Source organism: Temnothorax americanus, unplaced genomic scaffold, assembly GCF_048541705.1.
Source record: "Temnothorax americanus isolate GAGA-0224 unplaced genomic scaffold, ASM4854170v1 Scaffold17, whole genome shotgun sequence".
NCBI lineage: Eukaryota > Metazoa > Arthropoda > Insecta > Hymenoptera > Formicidae > Temnothorax > Temnothorax americanus.
In genome coordinates, this window is record NW_027509307.1 from 2,780,163 (window position 1) to 2,801,832 (window position 21,670).

The window sequence follows — 21,670 nt, forward strand, 5'->3', positions numbered from 1 at the left end:
TTCGGTTTTTCTAAAATCACAATCTCTCTCCATAAGAAAAATTAATTATTTTAATGCATCTCACGATAAGTAATTAATCATTAAATATTTCATCATGTAAAATCTCTCGGAATATATATTTCGCGCTCATTTATACATTGCAAATATAAAATAACTAATCGAGATGAAACATCGTTATTTTTAACGAATTATTTAGAACTTAATAATTTTGAAGCAACTCATAAATATGTATGACTGACTAATGTCCCGATTTCGTTGAATGACAATTTTCGTTTACATTTGAAACCAAATCCACGAAATTCCACGCGGTCGTCGACCATCGCAGCAATTATCTTATCTGTGGTACATCCTATTATCATAGAATCGAACATCCATCGATCGAATGTCACGCGAGAGAAATCCTGTAGCCGTCGTGCCTGTCAAATGTCAACCGGGTAGACACCTGGATTCCAAGGAGACAGGTACCCCGCTGATCGCGTAGGTGTTGGCTGCACGTAAGATCGGTAAAGGATATTAATAACAGCGGCACTACGCGTCAAAAGTATCCTTTTCCCCTTGTAAGAGCATGCGTCAATCGTGATCGCGTGTCAATCAAATGCGGAAATTATGACGGGCGAAATTTATGGATTGAAAAACGCAGCACGTTTACAATTATAGCTACCAAGTAAGTATAAGTTATGTGTGCCGCGGATGAGGTTTAATTCGTTTGGAAATACGATAAATGCATCTGCTCAGAAAACGTAGTTACAGTATTTTTCATCTGCGTACCGTCGATATTCTTCGATAACATACGTAAAGTCGTATATCATAGGCGCCCGAGATGTACCAATCAGCACATTTTAAACATCGTTAATTATAGGTATAAAATAATAAGCATCTTGTTAGCATATTTTTTGTACGTCCGTAAGGAGCGTGGCGTAATAACAGGAAACACACGGAATTATCTTCGATTCTTCGCGTGAGAAACGCGCGCGTTTTACGCTTTCGAGGAAAAACATCTGCGAATTTTCATACGGTTTCAAGAGTAAAAATCTCTCTCTTTCTCCGCCTGGCGACATGCGCGCGAAGAGAATCACGATTTGTCCGCTAATTGTGAGAGGACAGTCGTTCGCTCGTGTACTTTCACGAAATTTCTTCCTGTCTCTCGGCGAGTTGCGAGAGGAAGGGGTGACGCGAGGCTGCTGCATCCTGCATCGCGCGTAAGCGTAAGCGCGGTAGTGCTCTGTTGGGGCACACACCGCGTACGTACCCACACCGGCGCCTTAATGCACATAGGTATTGTCGCTAATGCGCTTGGGCCGCAAGAAGAAGATGAATAGGGAAGCGCTGCCGCGCGCGGCTGGCTGTGCGCGCCGGGCCTGCTTGGATTGTTGTTCGCGGGCGCATCAATCAGTCGCCGGTGCAATCTGTCGAGCGCGACGCCTTTAAGGCGATTCTCGCTTGTCAGCGCATCTGCCGGCTGTGTGTAGGCCGCGCGGCAGCGCAGCGGCGAAATGTAGGACGGGGGACTTTTGTTCCACCGGCGATTTGTCGTGCAAGCGCGGCACGACGCGCTGTGCACGTTTCTAATGGCCGGACTTTACGGCTCATCCTGGTTCGACGTAACGGCCGTGATTGAGTTATAGGAAAAAAGCGTGCGCCGCGTTTAAGCCTCTCCTCTTTCTCTTACTCTCTCTCTCTCTCTCTTCTGCCGTGGAGACGGCGGCGATTACCTGTCCGCGACGCGGCGAAGTGCGACAGCTTTCCGCCGCGCCGGAACGCGACTTCGAGTTTTCAATCGTCGTCGGGAATACTCGAGATTCGTTATAGCTCGCGCCGGATTAATCCGTGACGGGAACCATTAACGGACACCTTCCGCGCGTGTTGCACGAGGACCCGGAGTCCTCGAACACACGGTGGATTAATTTTGAGTACGTAAAGAGGCGATTGCGCGGACTTTTTTAATCGGTAATTTTATTCAATCCTTTATCCACAATGCAAAGGTAGCAGGTCGCTCAACTTGTCCGGTAAACTATAGAAGAATGGAGGAAGTTATAAGGACGCGGATCCCGCGATGTTGCGTACGAAAACCGTCCCGGCTGCTAATCTCGCGATTAGATGCACGAAGCGTGATTTATCGGACAGCCGTTAGGGCTGCCCGACATAGCGTTGCTCATCCTGACGAATCTACAGTCTCAAATTGGTTTGGTATCTATACGAGTGCGGTAAACGAACGTTACGTTACGCATTCCTCCTCAGCTACTGGCGCTTATGATTTATGTACATACCACACACAGGACGTACGGCCTCACATACGGCGCACGTACGTGCGCGTATCTCACGTGTGTGCGTGCGCGATCTCGCTTCGCGTTTCGCGTGCACGGGAGAGTCGTCGCGGAACGTATGAATCTGCGAGACTGCGAGGAAAGATATCTACGGCGGCAGATGTTTGAAACGCGCTGTCGAGGACTCGCTAGATTTCTTCCGAGATCTCTCCCTCTCCCTCCCTCCCTCTGTTTCCTTCTCCTTTATCCCTTTTTTCCCCCCTGCAGCTATATGCTCTTTTTCTTCTGGTATTCATTAATATCGTGCAATTCCCGATGCCTTATCAAATCGATCGCGAGAGTTCGTGCAGAAACAGATCTGAGATTTGTATATGAAATTGATTTTACTCTGGTTCGTTAGAAAACGCATTCATCGCCAGTATTTGCGTTTGTATTATCACTCATCGCGCTACTTTAATCGGATTTCTAAATGAAAACAATCTTGAAATGAGTTCTATTAATAGTAATGAGCGTGATAGTCACTGATAGTTTTAGCCAATTATCAATAACTATCAATAAAACAGAGTACGTGGATCGTGCGAATTAACAGGTTTATCGTTTTCTTTTTGTGTGCGCTAAACCTGCTTCATAGAAATATCATGTTGGACGCTCGTCCATTTCTCTCATTCTGTCTCCTGCCTTTAAAGCGCCATAAAAACGGGATCGGTCTCTCTTTTCAGGATTGTCGTCTGCAAATTCTGTTTTTATTCCACCTATATAACGTCGCGGCGTGCACGAGCTGCATGAGCGAAACTATTTCGATCTATTTGACAGTGATCAACTGACCGCTTGACACCTGCCATCCACCGTCGTTTAACCCACCGTCTCTCCACAGTCCTCGATCAGTTACGTCGAGTTACCTACTTTTCACCTCAACACGTCGCGTGTGTTTTCGTACGTGACTGCTGGCAAAACTCGTTTCTGTCATGAAGGTTGTGAATGAAAATATTGATGGATACGGATTCAGCCCCTCACCCTTTATGCGCGTCGCGGTATGTGGAAAAAAATATATTTGTGTCCGCCTTCCCGATTCGTTCTTCAATGAGCCAGAAATTTTCCCAAGCCCCCGCGATCATCCGCGCATATCCGTAACGGTAAGACCGTTCGATTCCTCGATCGTATCTTGTTCAAGGGTTGCGTGTGGTTCGATCGATGTAAGACTTTATAATTAGCGAAACCACAAATTGCATCGGAGCACCGCGTTCGACGTTCACACATTGCAGGCGCCGATATCCCGCCACATCTGTTGTCTTTGTTGCGTCCGCGCGTGGCCTCAATGACCATACGAAGACAGAAATTCGTTTCACACATCCTAGATAGCCCCGGCCGCGGACGCGGACGCGCATTATGCATTTCACAGCGCATAAGTCCAGCAGCTGCTTGGAATCCTGGCGAACGGAACGGACTGTGACGCCCCGTCGCGTTTCTTGGTTCTTGGTGAAAATTGCCTGATCGGGGTGCGCGTACGTAGGAATTTATGGGCGACAGAAGTGCGCGAAAAACTTAACTTTCTCGCCGAGGCTTCTGATATTACGTGAAATTGATGTGCATCAGGGATTTTATGAACGCGCGTTTTATGTAGCGCAATTTCATATTATCGTGAACGGAGTATCTCTGCAACAGACGAGTTGATTTAATAAATCGACTAAACAATTGCAATTAGGCTCTCAGTACTAAACTTATTCCTTATTTCTACAAGTGTCTAATAAAACTATTAGCAATACAATAAACTCGTTTAGGTATGCATTTTAATTTGAAAAGATAAATATGAAAAGATGCGTCACTAAGTTTACGTCATCAAACTTGACACTTTGACGAAAGCAATAAAAGTTAAACTGATCTTAAAAAAAAAGTAGAAAGATAAATTTCACAAATATTTCTGCATACGAACAGGCGGACGATTTCTACCGCTAACTATATGGCGAATTCGATAAATGCCGGATGTTACATGCACCGTTTTGTTGAGACACACCGGCGGGCGGCCGGAAACGGCGATCTCGTCTTAATGCGTCATCGGCAAAACGCAAGTAATTAAAGATGCGCGAGAAAAACGTGCGCATTACCCGCGGTCGCCGGTGTGCTCTTACGGCTAATGGGCGAAGATATTAATTATGATTCATTCGGATTCATAGTCATCAGATTAATGCACGCCCGGCGTGGGTTACCGCGGGCCGGCGGGGTTTGCGCCAGCCTCTCCGACTATTGCCACGAGTGCATCCTAATGTCCGGCCTTTCTCATTTCCATAGCACACATTTCGCTTCTCTTATTAATTTCGTCTTACGGCCTCTCCGGCTCGCAATCTGCCACTTGTCTCCGTCTCTGTTTCCACCGCGCGCGGATTGCCCTCTCTCACGATCTTCTTTCTCTAGTCCTTTATCACCCGCGCTCGCCTCTTTCCTCGCCACGACCCTCCGTCCCGCCGACTTTCTTCCCTCTCGATTCGTAACTCGGTGTTATACGTAAATATTGTTCGGGGAGTCCAAGGATACGTGGAGGGCCCTCCTCCGGCGCTCGAGGTTCTAAGCAAATATTCAAGTGCCACGGCAAATAGCGCGCTACCGGCGCGCTCACGGCCTAGCAAATCCTTGTGCAAAGATATACAGCGAAGTTCCCGTCAATCACGGCCAAAGGTCATCTGGTAGTTCTCTGCTTCTCCGATTACGAGAGACCGAGCCTGCGGCTCGACACTGCGTTATCCAATAGTGCGACGATAACGGCAATAATTATTTATTCGCTTATAGTTGATTGGCTGTTTATGCTCCACATCATTATCCAGCGATCAACTGATCGACCGATCAACTTATTGCGTTGCTCGGTTTTTTTTTCGATTATTTAAAGAATATAAATTCTTTAAATAATAATCCACGTTCGTGAACGTAAGATAATTGCTATAGGGTTTTTTACATGCATACATATGCATAATCTTCGTAGAAAGAATACTTTTGCTATACATATATACCGTTTCATCATAATTATCAAGAAAAAAAGAGGGAAAAACGAACTTAATATTCAATCAATTCGTTATCCTCTCATCAGATGATATATTATCAGACAATTTGTTCCAACAAATTTAATATGGTTGCGCTCTATTAAAAGATGTATATACGGTTTTTTAATTGATTAATACCACCGCGTCGTATGCGTAATAGTAGTATATTTCGTATACATATATTTTTCCAATTGTGACCGAAGAATTAATAGACTTTTCTTTTTACATTAAACATTTATGAAGATCAAGCGCAATAGAAACAAGCCACGGAATGAGATAGTCATAACATGCTCTCTCCCACGAAAACAAATGTCTACCACTTCTAGCTTCAAAGACCTTTTTGTCACAAGGATATTTTAATTATTTCACGTTAGTTACTTCCTACGTTCTCTGTGTTTGTCGGGCCCTGCGGGTGCGTGTTGCAGCGGTAATTATTATCGCGTCTTGACATATTCGAATTCATTCTCTCATTATTTACATGGAACTTCTAAGACATTCCGCGTTCTCGTTACCCGCAGGCGAACATCTGCCTACTTTATATCGTTGCTTAATTACTAATTATTCTTTTATAATTAATTCTACCGTACCGGGCAATTTAAGTATGTTTCCCGTTGACATCCTAATAGGGGCGAAATTTTAAGCTTCATATATCAAATGACACACGATGATTAAGTAAAACAAACAGCAATTATTTATTTATTACTTTTTATATGATTCCAAATAATTTGTTCATCACTGTCGGTCGTAAAATCACAAGAAAAAATAAATTCTCTTTATGAAACTTACAGAATGATTTAACAATGGAGAGTTAAATTACGACCGTAAAATTGATGATCTTGATATTTTGAAAGCTTGAAAAACATTTCGATTTGTTTTTCAGTTTTGTTCGGCAAATAACATTTGTCATTTTTATCCGGAAAATGCGGCGAAATTTTTTAACTGTGCGACTTAATGACAGAATGACATTGGTCTTTGTTACAGTTTAAAAGAGAGTTGCCACTGGTAGACCATAAGAGATAATCCTTCTGGGATGGTTGAACATAATTGGTGACTGGTAAACTGCGGGAGGTCCTACTGTTGTGAGAACTTCGACCGCTTTTAGTGAATCTTTTAAGATTCAAAGGAAAAGATAGGTACCTGCCGAATTCCTAAGAAATTTCACCACGCGTTCTTCAAGATAGAGCTGGTTAAGAATCTTTCTAAAGCATCCTTAAGCACATGCACAAATTTTTAAGTATTCATAATTTTGATCTCTTATTTTTTAAAGCAAAAACTATTTTGCAGAATATGACAAATGAAATTATTCCAATTCTTTACTCAAATAGATACGATTTCAATAATTTTTTCGATGCACAATTTGATCTGTTATGCGTATTAAAACGTTCTTCGAAAACATAATCAAGAATCAAGATTTAATGAAATATCAAGAATGTCTCCTTTACGCTAGAGTGAAATTCTGACATATTCTGCGTGACGTCACAAATATACGTCCAATGAAATTTACTATGATCACAGTTTCCTGCATCTTTAAACGCAAACAATCCGTAATTTCTTGGACACTTGTGTGATGCACTATGAACCGCTTGCGATAGAAAAAAATAGCGCAAATAAAGTTCGCGCGAGTTGTTGAAGCGGTATTACATACCCGAGGCTCTCGCTCTCGCAGAAGCGCCTTCCTCTCCTCCGTGAAGGAAATAAAGAAAAAAAGGACGATTCGACGATAACGTCGGAACGTGTGCCACCCAACTGTAATGGGTCGCATTACGTGTCCGTCGTTTGTATCTCGGTGTATACGCTAACATGTAGCAATTACAGGTGACTGAGGTCAGTGTTAATACGACGGTCGCGTGAGAGAGGAGCTCCAAAAATGATATGGCTCGCGAGCGGCGACGGCGCGTTTTCTTGCGTAAGCCATTCCATATAATACGCACGACACATCCTCCTCCGTAGGCAAAGGTCCCGGGCGTAGGAATATATTAATTTAGTGTACTCATTACGTATTGAAAGACTCGCGGACGCGGCGCGCGGAGTATGTAATACGACAACGGTTGCGTGTAATGACAGTTCTACATGTGCGGGACGCAAGGTCGCATGGCCGCGCGCGCACGCGTGTGTATGTGTGTGCACACGCGCGCGCGTACGGTCACTATGGAGGCGAATTTTAGCGAGATGTCAGACTGAACCTGCTGTTTGACATGATCCCAGAGTAAAGCCCCAAATAAAGCTTATAATACGTACTTAGTGCCTTAAAAACGCGGTCGTTACGGGAAAAACGAGCCATTTTAACCCTTTAATTATCACACGTATAACTGGATAATTTCATGCAAAATAGCTATTAATTATTTAACATTTTACTCCTTATTTTTTTTTATGTAACTTCGCGTGCTTCACATAGAGTTTAGAAACACGAAAGCTACGCAGTTTTTTTTTTCATAAGAAAAACAGATTACGTTCCTAGAGTTAATCGCAGTGAACACAGTCCATCGCTAAGTATTCTCTCAGTTATTAACGATATATGTTTTTTTATCCGCGGAATCTTGTCCACGAGACCTTGCGACCAATCTCTGCCTCGTTTCCTCGCTGATTTCCACGTGTGAATAACTGCGGTTATCGTATCTGTTATCGCATTGTGAATTTTTATTTCGTTATCGTAATAAGTGTTGCGCAATTAGTGCAATCTACCTGAAGAAGACTTTCGTCCAATATCAGACTCCAACATTCTGTATTTCCTTGGCACGTGTGCTCGTTCGTCTGCGGATGAGGTTTGACGAAGGCTTGCTGCACGTCGTTCATGTGTACCCTCTTCACTCGAAATACGAATTAGGCACGAAATACGCACCGGGGTCTTCGTCAAATTAATCGAGTATTATTAAAGAAACAACTTTTTTTTTACAAGAAACTTCCACCCCGCGGCAAGAATTGCACATCCATACGTCGGCATGCGAATTTCAATTAATTTTAATCTGCAGGTACGATTTTTTGTAAGTGTATTATATCGCGTTACTCCAGTATGTTATTTCTGTATTCGAACGAATATCTCAGTCCATTGGCGATTCTGCGATAAACGAAATATCATTTTGAAAGGCACGGCGGAGGAGAGATTTGTGTATTCAACGTGGGCGGTCTTACGGAGTGATGTGAGAAGGGTTTCTTGGCCTCGTTCAAATCGCTTCGAGCCTCGTACGAATGAACGTGATGCGTTTCATAGAGATAGTCATTGTACTAGGTGGCTTTATCACTCGCACACTTATATCTCACGTAGTTTAATCTCCGTCTCGATAGCGTATTACGCATCGTAGAATTTACTGTTCACGTAACACCGAGATCCTTGAGATTAGACCGCAGGCGTACGAAACTCTATGCAAATTATCAACTTGGTAGTAGTAGTAGTAGTAGTAGTAGTAGTAGAGCCACCGGCTCGTCAAACGTACAAGGCCGGAACGAAGCGATCGCGGAAGTCCAACGTCCTCATTTTGCAACCAGTTTTTCATTAACAATACGAGGTGCCTTCCCGGTGATGTCTGGACGGGAAACTCGTCGGTATCCTCGAAGAGGCGTGGTATCCTAGTGTCTACCTCAAGATCTTAACTTCTTCTTCTTTTTCTTCCTTTTCGTCTGCGAGAACCGTTCGAACGTCGCACTATCAGCAGAATCGCAAACTCGACTAAAGAAACCTTCCGGAAGCGCGTTTATCGCGCTCATCTACGGAGCGGATGTTCCCCGAGCGAGAGACCGCCTTTTCCCCGGGTGATTGTTGAAGCTAACTTTTCCGCGAGATTAGCGTTCACTTCCAACCGCGTGTCGTCCGCGAGTGTCAGCGCGCGACGTCCAGGATCACAAACATCGCGGATCGCGTCCACCGCGGTTCATGGTAGTAGGGGCCCGTGCCACCTCTCCCATTGGCGGGGGCTTTTCAGAGACGTATTCCTCTCCACGTGCACGCGAAGAAGTCTTGCACACGTACGCGTTGCGTCACGTCTCGCTGGACGGACTCGCCGCGTACGGACTATCCGGTTAGGTCATTGTCACGATCGTCCTCTCCTACAACGATGAGATTTCTCGACGGGACGCATTGTATGATGTGCCCCGACAACAGCGTCGAAATTCAGATCCGGGGAAACGTCAACTTTCTCAGAGGAGTTCTTCGGGATGCTTTCGAATCCACGGCGTGACTTTGTCTTGAATAGTTACATCTTACATCTTACATTGTTTTATGAGATTTTAGGGGTCCAGTGAGCGTTTTATTAGTTATTTTCTTTTGCGTCATTAGAATTCGATACGTGTAAATGTATTGATATACGATAGTGAAATACATTGTAAACGCATATTTAAATTCGAACGCGTGCATTAAAATAATTGCTAAAATTCTCTCTACATAGATGCATCAGAATTTTTAAAGCAACAACAAAAGTAATTCAGTTTATTGCCAGCTTCTTTGCATATCTTTCTGCTTTCACATTTCTGGGTTATTGAAAAGATAAGACAACGATTATTATATCACGTAGTATACATACGGCTATAACTTAATTGCCATTCGCATTATCGGCCAGCTACTGTCTGTGATAAAATTTAATTTACGTTTTATGAAATGCACGTCGCGAACGGAACAAGCGGCTCAAGAAGCATCAAGCTCACATATGGCTTTCTCTAATGGGCACGATCTATTCGAGTCTAAAACTTGTTTTGCGCGTGCTATAAAATTCTATAATGCTATAAAGTAATAATGAGGAAAGAGTTTTAAACGCCGAGTGATATATCTCTTATGAGTAAAATGCTAAAAATGGTAAAGATCTCTTACAATTAGCTCTTTAGGAACTATCTTTAGGAGCAACGAGTAAATTTTGGAAAAGTCAGAAAAAATTGAAAAAATTCTGTTTTAGTTTTTCGAAAAACAGATACGATATTCGAAATATCATAAAGATAATCATAAAGAAAAATAAATGGCGTTGATTATGGAGATCGGAGTTTTTTCTCGAAAACGATTAGCAGTGTTATTGAACGAAGAACTTCTAAAGAAATAAATCACCGTTGTACTATCTATCTATCTATCTGTACTATATTATCATTGCAGTACATTACGTTGAATAAATTATTTCTAGAGATAAATCATAAACAAATTCTCCCAGAAATATCACGTAGTGATATCGCGAGTTATACAAGCGCAAAGAAAAATCCACAACAAGTAATAATTATAATCAACAAGTTGGCCTTTTGCGAACGTTAAAAACGTGTCGCGCGAATCCGCGACAACGATTGCCACAAACAGTACATTCTAACTGTCCAGAATGACAGCATGATACTCCTATTAAAACAATGAGTTGTAATGATCGTTTATGATTGCCACTATGATTGCCACGTTTAGGTTGCTGGATAATGAAACTTGTGTAAAAATCGATACACAAATACACAGTGCAGCCGCATCGAAATTTTAGAAAATAAGATATTTCGATATCTTTAATGAATGTATAAAAGTCGAGCATACATGTAATTGACATGTAAATAACTTGCAAATTGAGATATTGTAGTAAGCACGTAGATTTAAGACGTAATTTAAAACGGTAAATGTACAAAAAATGTATTTAAAAATTTTTTTTATTAGCTATTAAAAATATAGCCATCACCAAGTGTTTTGTGGAAAAAAACTTTAAATGTGCTTTCTCCAAATTGGATTTTCACTTAAAATTGCTTTTCTTTCCGTCACATCGTTTTAATTGTACAATACATTAATAATAATCGCGAAAATTAAAGTTTTCAGTTTGAATTACATTTTTCGGTAAAAAGTACGAATTGTAAAAGCGATCCATTTTCAATTGCCTCGTTACATTAAAGTGCGGTTAATGACGTACAATCGTAAGGGGCCCCCTGAAAGGGTGTGGAGCCGCAGGAATGGAGCCGCAGCGATGTTTTCGCGGTCAACGTTGTAAATAAAGAATGTCCCGTTTATGGACCGTAAACGCCGCTTTAACTGTGCGGCTTTGCGCGTGGTTCTTATCTTCTCGACGTTTGTTTCCTACTTCGTATATCACCGCTTGCTCCGCGTGGTATCATCATGTGCCATTCCGAACCTCTCATTAACGGAATGTCGAAAAATCGCAAATGCCATGCCGTGGCCATATTCCCGTCGACAATGTCCGCAGCTCTTTCAGCGTCTCTCAAAACTGCAGCTGCGCGTATCGCGAAAGGGCATTAAAACGCCAGGAGAGTCGCTCTAGAATACTCTATATAGATAAACGTGTTGCTGCAAACCGGACAATGTTTAAACTGCGGTCGTATCAAAGCATACAACTGCTACGGGTGCGAAATGATTTGAAATAAAATTAAAACCCTGGCAATTTTGTTTACATGAAGATTATTGAGACGTATTAAACGACACCGAAAACTGTTATTGCAGAGATGATAATTCAACATCCGTGACACTCGATTAGAAATCGGATAGCTCGAGTCAAGATAATTTTTCATCGATTTACTTAGGCATATTACGTTTGATAAAAGAAGCCTGTGTACTTTGTACATAAATCATTACATTGTCGCAATCATGGTGACATTGTATACGCAGCAATGAGAGGCACTGACCTTGGTTCTATATAATCTACAAGGCAATGAAATCAGGGTCGTTCGTACCTGGAAGGAGCGGTGGTGTGGATGATGGGGATGATGAAACTGCGGTGTGTGAATCATGTCGCCGGTCTCGGGATCCTCGCACCTGGATGACTTCGCGACCTCGGCGTTACTCGAGGCGGTAATGGCCGCGTCGCCCTCTGCACTCGCGGAGTCGTCGGCGGTGTCTTCTTTCTTCTTCTTCTTCACTTCCGACTTCGTTTCCTAATAATCAATCTTTATATAATGATCACAATATCACAGCTTCGCTAAAGACAGTGCATTAATCACGCAAAATTAAAATATTCTAACACGTTCAACATATATGTTTTTTTTATCAAGAGATTCAAATACTGTTGAACTTGCTAATAAAAAAATCATTATTATATTATATAATATTTGAATAGTTTGGAGAGAAAGAAGACTATTATTGCCGAAATCGATGTCAAAATAACTTTTGCTGATCTTATACGAATCCTCAGCTTTTAAATAACAAAATTATCCCGATCAATCACAGACTGAACGTTACAAAAGATATTTACAAAAATAAAATAGAAGCAAATAAAATTTTACGATCCGTTTCATAAAGAAGCTAGCTGTTGAAAGACAGACGAAATATTAACATATGTCTATTTCTCACAAAGAGTCAAATTGTAGTTACTTTCAAGCAGAAGATACGAAGATATTCCACAAACCTCTGGTTGAGCCTCATCGAGGCCAACGAGCTGAAGCGCCGCCTCGAGATTAAATTCGTCGGGCAAGCCTAGAGTATCGTTGTTAAGCAGATGTTCTACGCCGGCGCTTGCCAAGAGACTGCCTCCGAGCAAATCTGAAGTAAAGTCATGCTCGAGTTCTAGAGTGTCGTTTAAACCCAGAGAATCGCCGGTTAAGTCAGCCAAGGGATGATTGTCCAAAGCCAACGATGCTTCGTTGAGAAGCGGATCGTCCTCTTCGACGATGCTACTTCCACTTCCGTTCTGACTGCCGGAGCTGAGAATGTATTCGCCTGTAAAGAAGTACACAAATGTTCGCTCGACGAATTGATTGAAATTTATAGCTAAATCGTTTCACGAAACCTGGCGATCGACGAAAGAAAAAGGCGTTTTCGATATTATATGATTCATCATGAAAAGCACACGCGTGCTTCGAAACGGCAGGTGATGAAACATAAGCGAGCGTAAACAAGTTTGCGTGCAGTCGCAAGGTTCACGCAGAGATCACCCGAGAATACTTAATTAGTCGTTTGATTGCGATGTTATACAGGTTTCTTATCCACCCTATTATGCAACTTTGTTCTGACACGACATCGACAACTGTTACTATAAGTTTCTTGATATGCAATCCATAATTTTCATCTAGCAATGTAGTCGTTGTAGAATCAATACTTTTGCAAATTTTAATTATTTGATTATTTGACTGTTGCATTATTATAAAAGATAATTAATATAATTATATCTATATGTATTCACACACATTTCTACATATTTACGTTGGAGATTAAGAGTTGGAACAAAAAACGATCAATGTTTGCGTTTTAATTAGATTTGTGTGTCTGTGTGTGATTATCTGCAATTAAAAAATAATACTTGCTCAATTGCCCAGGTAGGAATAACAAATGGCCCAGTCTCGAGCCAGACTTGGTCCAGCGAATTCACGCTTGGCTCACGCCTGGCTCAGGCCCTGGTACAACCAGAATTCTTACCTAGGTGCTTTAACCACAGCACATATTAAATAATTGTTGATTTTATTTATATCTGATCATATTTGCAATGCTACGACATAGACTAATTTGTGACACTTGTGTTCGAAAGAACTGTTTCACTAGTCAGTTATTTAAAACGTCGTTTATCGTTCGAGTTATATTAAAATCAGTACTTATCATGTTCATTTGATATGCAACAAAACTGTTAGTCTAGAATATCTTCGCTTTTCTTGTATCCACGCTACCAACAAAGTAATTAGTAGCATCGTGATTAATCGTTTATCGCGACCACCTTATTACGCGTACGTGAATTGTGAGAAAAAATAAATTCACAACATTTCACTGCACTGAATAAACTGATGACTCGGCAGAAACGGACCCGAAGCGCGGCGCTCGAAAACTGGCAGCTAGCGACGGGCAGGAATAATTTTTCAGACGAACAGAGAGAGGAAAAAACTTAACTAATTGAGAAACAAAGAGGGATGTTGTTGGAGATCCACCTGCTCGTTCTAGCTCTCGTACGTTCCCGCCCTACAGCCAATCGCGTGACCGCGTCGTTTCATCCCTATTGCGCACGCATGAAAAGATAACATGGACAAGGCTGTTCGAGAATCGTTCACCGTTTCCAAAATGCGTAACGTGGGTAACTAATAAAATATATACTTCCATATGTCTCGAACAGACAGGTAAGATTTTTATATTCAAACAATAAATTGCGTTGAAAAATTGTTCGTTCCTTTTTTTTGAGAATCGACGTTAAAATATTGTTTTTCAAAACTGTAAAATAATTTGTTGTAAATAATTAGATAGATATAAGGAGAGAGAAAGATTTTCTAATAAAAATTGTTAAATTAACTAAATTATTTACTCATAGAGACTAAAATAGAGACTAAAAATACCTCATATTTAACATAATCATATAGTTATATATACCGTTTATAAAGTAAGATATCGTGAGATTAATAATTTACTTTGCAGTAAATATTTAATACTAAATAACTGAATATATAGATATTTATCTCGTAAATTTTAACGATAAATATATAATTTCTTTAAAAGAGATTCATTACACATTTATATATTGCACTTGTAAATATGAAATATAAAATTGGACATGCTTTGCTAATATTGAACAAGGATATATTTTATTTGACTTATGTATATTGAACTTTCGTATTTATCGAAATCGGCTATCATTTCGGCTAGAATGTTCCACATTTCACCAGAACATTAAGTAAAAGGGCTTCTAGAATTTCTACCTGGACTTTTGACAAAACATCGATAATATCGAACAGCTCGAGCGGGCTACTTCCACGTGTGAAACATTTCCATCGAACACAAAAGCGTACTCCTTTTCTCTCCTCGTAACCGGGTGATGTTATTAGAGATAATAATCTCATAAAATAATAATTCGCCTTTCGGGGGCTGCCTGGAACCCGGGCAGGTCCGCCTGACGAAACGACGGACAGGTTGACCGTGAAAGAGGAGGATTTTCGTCCTGCGCGGTTCCTACCGGTGAGTGCCGGTGCCTCCCAGTAAAGAGAGAGATCGCACCTTTTGGATGCCTATTACATTAACGAGTGGTGGCGGCCATTGTCTGGCCCAAATGCGAGGCCGACCGCGCGATAATGGCCGTCTATAATTTGAGGGAAGTCAGAACAGCCCCTTCCCGTTCGACGTAAAGCCTATTTAAAGCCCGGTGGAATTACGAGGTAAAATTACTTTCAGCCACACACACGCGCCGAAGTATGCGCAACGCGTAATTAGTATACAGGCATAATTTTTAACCGGTGCAGCATATAACTTTTTGTGGCTTTTATTATCGCGCTCTTTCCGCTCCTCTCTGCCCCATAACAGATATTTACAAAATGTAATTTCTGTTACGCCCTCTTATTCCCACAATAGAAATTTATACGTGTAAGCATAATTGAAAATATAGAAAAATTCAATTTTTCTTCGGTCTCCAGTCAAAAGAAATAGATTCTAACATAAATATGTAACAAAAAACATTACGAATAAATGCTATAATATTTTAGATCATTTGAAGTTAAGAAGTTAAGAAATAAATGGAAAACTCTACTTGCTTTTTTTTTATAAGATTAGCGAGAAAATTTTTACAATGAGAAAAGAATATAACACATTTTTTTTATTGGATTTCATTTAATACTTATTCGTCTAGAAAATCGATTCGTCTCATCATAGAATTTCTGTTTATGAAAAAAATACACCGATTCTGTTTATCAAACTTTATGCGAAATAACTTAATATACAAAATATGACATGTTATTACTTTTTCGAAATTACGTTAAATCATGAAGCATTCAAAGTTTTTCCCTAAACGTATTAAGTTTATCGCAGTTGCTGTGACGATTATCATTTTAAGGAGTAAATAAGAAAGTCTGGGTTTTCCTCGACGCTCGAAATTCTGCCGTCGGAATGGATTTTCCTTCGAACTAAACCCGTCGCACGGAATTCGCTCTATCACGCTGCATCTAATGGCGGCCCTCCGGCTTTTTCAATTCCACGGCTTCTTTGAAGCCCGCGTTCGGCTTTTTCCACGGCCACGGGAACGTCGACAGATCATTTCTCATATTTCGCGCACACGCTTAACGACCATTTTCTTCCGCCCCCCCCATCTGTCCTTCTTTTTCTCTCTGTTCAACCCGACGGTCCGCCGCGTTGGATAATAATTCTTCCATTACTCGACAGAATTTTCGGTGCCGAGGATCCTGTGCCGAGGATCGGGAGGACGCGCTCTCGTTCAAGCGCTCTTCCCGATTCGTTCACAGACCGGCGTATATCCGACGGGATGGGACGCCATACGCCGGAAGAGAATCCTCGAGGCCGAATGCGCCGGCACGATTGTCCTATTCCGGAGGGGAGGGAGAGGGAGCAGTGACAATACGTATACATGTCGCGATAATCTCATTTGTACCCTTCGACTAAGGGTGACGATTCGGTGCCAGTTAACTCCAGAACGGAGCTTGACGTCTCATTTGGAGCCGAACTGCCGAAGGAGCGCGCGAATCGTCGCGCGTCACCTGCCGTGAACGATAAATCGTAATTGCGATCATCAATCCTAATGCCGTTGATCGATGTCGAACTGTCGGCCGTTTCGTCGTGTCTTGTTTCGTCGAACGAGTGTGCGAACCGGTCGGGTCGATTGGATGGACGCGTCCTCGATGTGTCTTATGGTTATCATATCTCTTTAAAAGCTTCTGGTTGATCTTTTCAGCTAAATATGGAAGTTCATTAGAAACTTAACGTGATTAAACTCTAACGGGAAGATAATTGATAGCTTTAGCATCCAACTCTTTGAAGAATGTATGAAGAAAGAAGTTGTTTGTACTATACGCACCAATAACATTGATATAAAATGGTATGTATATATTTCTTATTAAATTGTCATATTGTTGCAAATAGATTCAAAATGTCTTTTTAGACAAATCGGGCTAAATTTCCCACAACAGCGTTTGACAAGTAACACGTTCTTGTTAATATTTTTTAGTAAGTGCTGCGTTTGAAATAATAGGACATAAATTAATCGACCACTATGACCATTCATTACCCGTCGTATAAATTTGTACAAAATTCTCCACTAAAAAAAAAAAAAAAACAATTACACTCGCAAATTTTTTCGATTCTGTTTCTGATAATCATAGATTAATTGCATTTAGAATATATTGTGAGATATCATTATTTATAATCATCAAGATATGTATGCGATCCGAAAATATTAATTGTTCGTCCACAGACGGCGTATCCGACGGGACGCCACGATAATGATTGATGCTAAAGTTGAAATAAAAAAAAGCATTTGAAAATATCCGTAGGCAAATTATCGAGTTTAAGAAGAATTAATCGACAGTATAAGAATCGATATGTGTAAACTGGGTTCTCTCTTAAACATTGTCAATGAAGCGTCGCATGCCTGTTGGCAAACCGCGACGATTAAGACAAATTGCTGTTAAAGCAACTACACGTGCTTGCGTTACGTAATAAATACACCGAGTCGCGCTGCAATACGATACAAATACAATCGCCTGACGCTCTTCTACGCATACCTTTGTCCACTAGATCCTAATCCAGGATGTCAGAGAAACCCGGAAAATAATCCAAAACTCTGTTCACGGTAACCACAGTGGCAGTACTCGAGTCACTAAACTGATTCGTATTAATCGTAAACAATTGCAAAGATACGACTAAGTTCTCGCACTAGACACATGGTTTACGGATCTGCAGCTCGAACAACAGCGTCGTTCTTCAGGAAACAGCTCGATTTCCAGCTGAAACATCGAGTTCTCCTTAGGATAACTCCTTAGGACACAGAACGGACTGTCTGCGGAAACAGTTTTTCCGCATTCCAGAATTCCCAAGGCGCAGGATAATCCGCATTCTCGAACGCATTCTTTATTCTTCGGATATTGCACTGGCGCTTTATCTATCACATGAATGACCTTAGAACGTCATCAAGGTTATTGACGGAAACTAAGGACTTCCAACGGTACTTTTGATGAGGGAAAATTACGAAAATTCGACGCACACAGACTGGACTAAACCGGACTGGACTAGACTGGACTGAGCCAGATTAAACTGGAGACTGAATAGGGCAATAGGGGATTCCCTTTATCGTCCCGTGGCGTGGATCGCCTCTGCGTTATACGATCCGATCTTGAGGAGAGTCATAATACCCGGGCACCGCCGACAGACGAGTTCGAAGCGAACGCAGCATGGAGTCGACTGATAGACTATCGCGTAGCCAGGCATTGCCTAACCACGGGCTGGTCGAGTATTGTGCCAAGCCACGGGCTCTCCGTTAAAAAACGGACCAATCACGACGGGGTTGGCTGTTACTCCAATATGGCTGCCAGACAATACGCGGCTCGGAGGCGAGGTGGGAAGAGAGGGAAGGTCTCTCTACCCGTAATGCCATTCTCCGGCTCCCCACTGCGATCCGGGAACGTATACCCGGGCTTGATCCGCTCCTCGTTGCTGTGCCACGGGCTTAGTCAGGGGTGCATCTTGCCCCGGTATAGCCCCGAGTCATCCCCCGACTTAGCAACTCTCCCTCTCGCCCTGAGGATCGTATCAATTGCTCCAATAGCGTTTGTCGTAACATCGCTCTTGCAACATACGATCTTTTATCTTGTCGAAGAAAATTTGATGCAGGGGTTGCAATACAATTGTGCATGTTATACAAAAATGCGAACACGTAGCTATATGAAGAAAAATGTTTATTTGTACTGACATATGAATTAAGAAAATATAGATAAAAAAGTTATGTTATATCTTTAGAGATATTTGAAAATAAAGCAACTTTAATAAAAACCTTGATTTTAATTAATTGAAGATTATGAATTATGAATTTTAACTTCAATTTCAGGATTAAATATATAAATATATATATAATAATACTTTTTATATATTAAATTATCGTGTAAAAATATGGATTTTTTTTATTCATTATGAACTTCGTTCCAATTTTACACCGGTTACAAAATATTTTATATTGAAAAATAATTTAAAACCACACGGAACACGAGTTAAATGTTGATGTATAACATTTTATAATAAATATAGATAGAAAGAACACAAAAATATTATGGAAATCACAGAGGTAACCTGTGGGAATAGGAGAGAGATCTATTGCTGCTATAATTATTAGCATTGTTTTTGTACATTCGTATAAACATGCCTATTTAATCCACACAATGACTAGCCACTCTAAGAGCCAGTCACTAGGTTAAAACCGCCGGATGATAAACCACCGCTGTTAAGATGCTATCTAAATCCTGTCAAATGCCCACTCCATTGATACCCCTTATTCTTGTGTCGTCACTCTCATTCGAACACAGTTCGAGATCTGCCGGCATATATTGGAATAATTTCATAATTGCCACCGATACGGTCAGTAAACTTATTATGCGCACTCTAGGCTGCTTGACAGTGGCTATACAGGTCTCCGATGAATGCATAAACCTTGTGACCATGACAATCCTTGATCGTCAGCGACAACGACACAGTTAAGCAATTTTTCGTATAGCTAAGTCATCGACTAAAGCCGGGAAACTCTATAAATTAAGTGGAGCGTAACTTCTTTACCGAATCCATAATGTAATAAAAAATGTTTTCTTTCCATAAAAAATATTGCACATTAATAAATTAATTCCGTAAATAATATCAGAAAAAATGTAACATTATCATACTACAATATTATCATAATCGCCCTAAATTCGTAAATTAAAATTATTTCAGAATGGGAAGGAAGAAGGAAGTGCATGATTTACCGATATCTTGTCGTGTAATAAGTGTGCCGTAAAAGACCGTGCCGAACGCAAATGTTGCCACAATCTTGAGTATAACTTGACTCGTTATCAATGACTATACTTTCCATCATCAAGATCTGAAACGTTTCGCGTCGTTTCCTACGGACAATATTTTGCGGCTCGAGCCGGGCTACTGAGGAGAGTGACGCTATTTCAATTTACCATGCCAACGTCACTTCATCATGAATATGTCGAAGAATATCGGCACCTAATGGCAAACGTAGCGCCATAGCGCTGATTTATTAACCAATAAGTGCAAATCACTGTATCTGCCAGTATGCCGCCGCGAACGAACTATAGGGCCATCGACAAAACTGTAACGTAACAATACGCAGTCGATTCTGCGGAATTGTCCTGAAGAACGCAGCCCGCGGGACACCTTGTGCAGCCGATAAATAATAGTGGCCGCATGAAGTTGTGCTTTCCAATATTCCGCCAATATTCGATTCCAGGCTCGTTCCGGAACGTCGGCTGACACCGACCACGGCTCCTTTTGACTTTTTTTCTCTCTTCGTTTCCTCGTCAAACGCGTAATGCGAGTTTATTATTCAACAGCGCGCTCAAATAGTAACACGCCGTCGGAAAGTGGCCTGAACCCGTTTACTGTTCCTTTAGCATACATCTGACTCGGCGATTACCTCCGTAACACTTAATACAACGATGTGCAAAGCGATAAATTTTCCTCATCGTTCTTACCGTCTGAGATTAAAATTACGCGCAATCACTTTTAATTATTCCGGGGTGGTGATTGATACGAATAATCGTTGCGGAATAGTATAGTATAAGTCAGTAGTAATGTCGTACATTTTGAGAAGCGTAACATTTAATTATTTTGGTATCGCACAAAATTTCCAACGCTTTTCTCTATCTCCCCTTAAATCCCCCTTTAAAATCTCTCCGTTATCTATAAAAGCAGAGTACTTTACACACAGCTGAATTGTACAGTTTAAGTGTTTTCACGGTTGCATTCAGCTTTATCAGTTTCGGACACCGATAGCCATCTTGACTGACAATGAGGCGTGAATTGTACCGGCAATTGTAAAACGTAGTCGGGTGTCGAAATTCACGGTAAGGTAACGTAATTAAGGGAATAATGGCGGCTGAAAAACGTTGGTCATCGCTCAGACAACGGACATGCCGCGTAATCGAATACGCTCACAAAAACGATGTCACACCTCTTTTTTCGAGCAAACAGTTTGCAGATCCGTGAATACGTCATGACACGGTTCGGTAATCGTGGAAGTAAACACGAAGAGATACGTCAAACAGTGTAATAGATATGATTAAAGTTAATAGACCCGTGTTTTGGAAATAAAAATGCATGCACCATAGATATAAAACGTAAGACATATTTACATGTTACATTACTGCGATGCCTTTAGTCCAGAATTAAGAAAATAGTAAGAAAGCACGGCTAATTTTACCGAAGAAAGTGAATCTTTTACCGTTGTAATTTATTAAATGACAAAAAATCACTTATTTCGACTAGTACACGCGGAAATCAAATTAAATTCAAATTAAAAACAGCAAGATAGACAAATTAAGATTGCGAAGTTAAACGTGAAGCGGGCAATCGCAAAATCCGAATTTTCCCGTTTCGCCGCGCAGAAAGAGCAAGGTAATCAAGACGGCGCTCGCACGCAAGGAAGAATTCTGAAAACGAGGTCAGAAACCTTGCTAACACCTCATACGTACAAGTCATTCTCGATCTGGTGGTGCCCGTCAATGAGCATTGTTGCCACCTCATAGTAT

At 41.2% G+C, this 21,670-nt stretch overlaps 1 protein-coding gene and 1 long non-coding RNA gene across 6 annotated transcripts in view; both read right to left on the reverse strand.

Moving 5' to 3' along the window:
* Positions 1 to 21,670, reverse strand: part of Cnc (NFE2 like bZIP transcription factor cap-n-collar) — a 103,603-nt gene that overhangs the window by 29,275 nt on the left and 52,658 nt on the right. For all 5 annotated transcript variants that reach the window (XM_077403333.1, XM_077403332.1, XM_077403335.1 and 2 more), the window contains exons 4-5: positions 12,586 to 12,896; positions 11,915 to 12,115 (exon numbers count right to left, since the gene is read on the reverse strand). In XM_077403333.1, coding sequence (XP_077259459.1) covers positions 11,915 to 12,115; positions 12,586 to 12,896 — 512 coding nt within the window. The remainder of the gene's footprint in view (positions 1 to 11,914; positions 12,116 to 12,585; positions 12,897 to 21,670) is intronic.
* Positions 19 to 9,133, reverse strand: LOC143895890 (uncharacterized). Its single transcript, XR_013256486.1, has 2 exons — positions 7,976 to 9,133; positions 19 to 488 (listed from the first exon to the last, which is right to left on the reverse strand). It is a non-coding gene; the product is annotated as an uncharacterized LOC143895890 (long non-coding RNA).